Here is a 5,050-nt window from a genome sequence, read left to right as displayed (position 1 = left end):
CCCATCCTGCTGTGCCCCCCACCCTGGGGCTGCAGGGGGTGCAGGACATCTCCCCCAGCTCCGAGCCCCCCACAGCCCCCCCAAAGGGCCCAAGGGGGGGTCTGACTCACCACTGGAAGTACAGGAAGACCTGTCCCACCTGTGGAGAGGGAGCAGGGGGTGAGTGGGGCAGGTTTGACCCCCAGACCCTTCCCCACATGGACAGTGCCGGGCACAGACCCCCCCTGGCCCCCCCCAGCTCCTTTCCCAGCCCGGGGCTCCAGGCCAATCCCAAAGAGCCGTGGGAACGGCAGCACTGGGATCACAGCCCGGGAATGCTCGGGGGAGGGGGGGTGTCCCGGGGGGGCCATTCCACACTGGGAGTGTTCCCTGCCCACAGCCCGGCCCGGGGGAGGAGCAGGGATGTGCTTCCAGGGATGTGCTTCCAGCATTGCCGTAAAAGGGAGTGAGGAGGGAAGGGAGTGAGGAGGGAAGGGGCCCGGGAACAGCCAGAGCCACACCGGGATACAGAATTCCAAGGGGACAGCCCCCACCCCGGGAGGTGACGATTCCCTACCCCGGGGGGGGGGGAAGGTCAAACACGGGTGATTTATCCCTCTATAATTCCCTGATTCCAGAGGGAAGATAAACCCTCCTCCTCCCCCCACAGCAGCCGGCTCTGACTCACTGGAGCTCCCGGGGCGGCAGGAGGGAGGATTCATGGAATCATGGAATAGTTTGGGTGGTAAGAGACCCCTTAAATCCCATCCCATTCCAAATCCCTGCTGTGAGCAGGGATACCTTCCACTGGATCAGGTAGCTCCAAGCCCTGTCCAACCTGTCCTGGAGCTGGAGAGGGACTTGGGACAAGGGATGGAGGGACAGGACACAGGGAATGGCTTCCCAGGACCAGAGGGCAGGGTTAGATGGGATATGGGGAAGGAATTCCTGGCTGGGAGGGTGGGGAGGGGCTGGAATGAATCTCCCAGAGAAGCTGTGGCTGCCTCTGGATCCCTGGAAGTATCCAAGGCCAGGCTGGAGCAACTTGAGCCAGTGGAAAGTGTCCCTGCCCCTGGAGGCTGGATTGGGATGGGATTAAAATTCCCTTCCTGCCCAAACCATTCCCTGATTCCCTGACCGTATCTCCCAACCCCTTCCCCAGCTCCACGAGGGAATGTGAGCACACCAGGAGCACACAGGACGGTGCCACCCCCCTCCAGGGACCCCCCCAGCCCCTCACCTGGTAGAGGGACAGGTAGAGCACCCGGAGCAGGGCGAAGACCAGGCAGTCCCGCATGGACTCGCACAGCAGGGCTCCGAAGGACGCCAGGATGCCCACCAGGCACAGCAGCTCCATGCCCTGCTCCGTGTCCAGCCCCAGCCGTGGGCTGAGCCACAGCAGGGTGGGGGAATCCCGGAGCTGCTCCCACAGCCCCTTCCCGCTGAGCCGCAGCACCTTGCGGGCCGGCAGGATCCCCTCCCTGCCGTACAGGCCTGGAATGGGAACGGCAGTCAGGCATTCCCAGGAAAACTGGGGCAGCACGGCCGGGAGCCCCCCGGGCAGCACCTCGGCCTCATCCCCGTGGCAGCTCGTCGATGTGCTGACTGGGGGGGCTCCAGGCTGTCCCCATCCCAGCTTCCCAGTTGGAACCGGGAGCCAGTGGGAAGAGCCCAGGTGCAGCCCAGGAGCTGCCACATCCAGCCCGGCCACGTGGACGGAGGTGACACCACTGCCTGCCGTGGGCAGGGGGTTGGGGGGCCCAGGGGGGAGTTGGGGGGCTCAGAGGGGGCCCGAGCACCCCCTGGACCCCTGAGGAGGGTGGAGGGGGCAGAGGAGCTGCTCCCCAGTATTCCTGGTCTTCCCAGTAAGGGAGAGATCAGGTTATGGGGAGGGAAACGGGATGGCAGGGGCGGCCCTGCGGCCCCGGGGGGGTCTGTCAGCCCCATCCCGGCTCTGTCCCGGCTCCACCGGGCCCGTTCCAGCTTTATCCCAACTCCACCAGTCCCACTCCCGACTCCACTGGCCACGTCCCGGCTCTGCTGCTCCCACTCCCAGCTCTATCCCAGTTCTACTGGCCCCGTTCCAGCTCCATCCCGGCTGCATCCCAGTTCTACCTGCCCTATGCCAGCTCTATCCCGGTTCTATCGGACCCGCCCCAGCTCTGTACCGGCTCCATCCCGGTTCTACCGGCCCCGTCCCGGCTCTCTCCTGGTTCTACCTGCCCCATCCCGGCTCTCTCCTGGTTCTACCTGCCCCATCCGCGGCTCTATCCCGGTTCAACTGGACCCGTCCCGGCTCTGTACCGGCTCCACCGGTCCCATCCCTGCTTCTATCCCGGTTCTACCGGACCCGTCCTGGCTCCATCCCAGTTCTACTGGACTCCTTCCAGCTCTATCCCCGTTCTATTGGACTCCTCCCAGTTCTGCCCCGGCTCCATCCCGGTTCTACCGGACCCGTCCCAGCTCCGTCCTGGCTCTGTCCCGACTCTCCCGTCCCCATCTCGGCTCCACCGGCCACGTCCCCGGCCCCATCCCGACCCCGTCCCGACCGCCCCAGCCCCATCCCCGCCCTTGCCCGGCCCTCCCCCGCGGCCCCCGGCTGTCCCTCCCCCCGCGGTACCGGGGATCTGCACGTAGAGGGAGCCGAAAGCGGCCACATAGACGGCGGCCAGCCCGGCCAGGAACAGCGCCCGCGGCCGCGCCGCCTCCGCCATGGCGGCCCCCCCTCAGGCCCCCGCGGCGCGCACCGATGACGTCACAGCGCGGCGCGCGCGGGAAACCCGAACATGGCGGCGGGGAGCGAGCGGTGAGGGGGGGAGAGGGGATGGAGAGGGAAGGGAGGGGAGAGAGAGGGGAAGAGAGGGGATGGGAGCGGTGAGGGACAGGGAGGGGAGTGAGGGAGAACGGGAATTGGGGTTTTGATTCGGGGTCGGGATTGGGGATGGGATCTGGTTCGGGATTGGGGTCGGAGTTGGGAGTGGCGTCGGGACCGGAGCTGGATCTGGATCAGAATCGGGATCAGGGTTGGGATCTGGACTAGAGTTGTAATCCGGGGTCGAGATTGGGATGGGGTCGGGATTGGGATCAGGATCAGGGGCAGGATCATGGTCAGGGTCAGAAACAGGGTTGGGAATGCGGTCGGGACTGGGATTGGGTCGGGGTCGGGATTGAGGTTGGGATCCGGGGTTGGGGTCGGTCTGGGAAGTGGGGTCGGGATTGGATTGGGGTCAAGGTTGGAGTTGGGGTCGGGATTTGGGTTTGAGTCAGGATGGGAGTCAGGATCGGGATTGGGGTTGGGATCGGGATCAGGGTCAGGGTCGGGGTTGTGACCCCGGGTTGGGATTGGGATTGGCATCAGGACTGGGTCAAAATCAGGATTGGGGTTGGTGCCAGGGTCTGGATCAGGGTCAGGAACAGAACTGGGGTTGTGATCCATGGTTGGGATTGGGAGTGGGGTCTGGATGGGGTTGGGATTGTATCAGAGTGAGGATTGGGGCTGGGATCGGGATTGGGATCAGGATCAGGGTAAGGATTTTCCAACCTCAACGATCCCACGTTACCTGAATTGCTGCTTTTCCGTTGAACTCCAGCTGATCTGGGATTCCTGCCCCAGCTCTCCCGGGATCCCACTGACCCTCAGCCGTTCCCTGTGGGTTCCCCTGTCCGGGACCGCGTGGTCTGAGCCCCCCCGGGGTGTCTGTGCCGGGATCCCGCCATGGAGGAGGTGGAGTCGCGATTCCTGCACCTGCTCCAGCCCATCCGGGACCTCACCAAGAACTGGGAGGTGGACGTGGCCACCCAGCTCGGGGAGTACCTGGAGGAGGTAACGGGGGGCTCCTGCCCCGTCCCCCTCCCTGTGCCACCCCCACACCCCCCCGGGACTCAGCCTGTCCTGTCCCTGCCCTTCCCAGCTGGATCAGATCTGCATCTCCTTCGACAACGGGAGAACCACCATGAACTTCACGGAGGCGGCGCTGCTGATCCAGGGCTCTGCCTGCATCTACAGCAGGAAGGTGAGCACCCAGGGGGGCCCTGCTGCATCCCAGGCCCATTCCACGAGCCCTGAGCTCCGTGGGGTCACCCTGGAATCCCCCCTTGGCTTTGAGAGACCTGAGTTAAACGATTAATGGGAACAAAAGGATTTGCCGTTCCTAAATTTAATTCCTTTGTAGGTGTTGGCAGCCCGGGAAAGGGCAGGGATTTTGCTGTGCTCCCGTTTTTCTGCAGAGGGTGGGATATAAAATCTTATCTCCTCATAAAATCACGGGATGGTTTGGGTTGGAAGAACATTAAAGCCCATCCAGTACCACTCCTCTGCCATAGGCAGGAACACCTCCCACTACACCTTTCAAAGCCAGCTAGCTCCAAACTAGCTTTGAAAAATTCCAGGGATTTCCCCAAATCTGGCCTCAGGATGGCTGAAACAGGGAAAAGGACAACAAGAATTCATGGAATTGAACTCCAGCTGTCCTGAGATAATGGGAGGCTGGGGGGAGGGTGGTTCATTGGGTGGAGTAGCTTTCCTGGAAGCTGCTCCCAACCTTTCCCAGCTCCAGGTGCTGTTTTCCAGGTGGAGTACCTGTACATGCTTGTCTGCCAGGCACTCGACTGCATCTCCAATAAAAAGTAAGTGGGAATTTCCCTTCCCAGGGAGAGTTTTGCTGGGGCTGCTGCCCCATGGAAACACTGCTGTGGGTCTCTGCCTCGGTGCTCCCATCATCACTGGCCATTCCCATTCCCAATGAGATCTGGTGGCTCCTGCATGGATTGGTCATTTTTAGTTGTTTATTTTTACCTGCCACGTGCAGTTTGTCTCCAGCAGCTCTGCCTTGTGTCCCACAGTGTGGATCTGCAAAAATCATGGGATTACAGAATCCTGGAGACTGGAAAATCCCTCTGGGCCCATCAAATCCAACCCTCCCCAGCACTGCCAAGGCCACCCCTGACCACGTCCCCAAGTGCCACATCCACAGGGCTTTGAAATCCCTCCAGGGATGGGGCCTCCACCACTGCCCTGGGCAGCTGTGCCAGGGCTGGACAGCCCTTTCCATGAGGAAATTCCTCCTGGTGT

The 5,050-nt window shown here is 62.6% G+C and overlaps 2 protein-coding genes across 2 annotated transcripts in view; one reads left to right on the top strand and one right to left on the bottom strand.

Annotated features, from left to right (window-relative positions):
* The window catches only part of LMF2 (lipase maturation factor 2), a 10,197-nt gene extending 7,485 nt beyond the window's left edge, over nt 1-2,712 (bottom strand). The window contains exons 1-3 of the mRNA XM_017838878.1: nt 2,600-2,712; nt 1,220-1,473; nt 111-139 (exon numbers count right to left, since the gene is read on the bottom strand). Of these exons, the coding sequence (XP_017694367.1) occupies nt 111-139; nt 1,220-1,473; nt 2,600-2,693 (377 nt within the window). The 5' untranslated portion in view covers nt 2,694-2,712. The remainder of the gene's footprint in view (nt 1-110; nt 140-1,219; nt 1,474-2,599) is intronic.
* Nucleotides 2,713-2,745: 33 nt separating this feature from the next.
* The window catches only part of NCAPH2 (non-SMC condensin II complex subunit H2), a 10,006-nt gene continuing 7,701 nt past the window's right edge, over nt 2,746-5,050 (top strand). The window contains 4 exon segments of the mRNA XM_017838877.1: nt 2,746-2,785; nt 3,570-3,802; nt 3,891-3,992; nt 4,550-4,646. Coding sequence (XP_017694366.1) covers nt 3,695-3,802; nt 3,891-3,992; nt 4,550-4,646 — 307 coding nt within the window. The 5' untranslated portion in view covers nt 2,746-2,785; nt 3,570-3,694.

The sequence above is a fragment of the Lepidothrix coronata genome, unplaced genomic scaffold (genome assembly GCF_001604755.1).
Source record: "Lepidothrix coronata isolate B3197 unplaced genomic scaffold, Lepidothrix_coronata-1.0 Scaffold366, whole genome shotgun sequence".
Classification (NCBI taxonomy): domain Eukaryota; kingdom Metazoa; phylum Chordata; class Aves; order Passeriformes; family Pipridae; genus Lepidothrix; species Lepidothrix coronata.
Note: the sequence above shows the minus strand (reverse complement) of the source record. Positions and strands in the feature narration are given on the sequence as shown.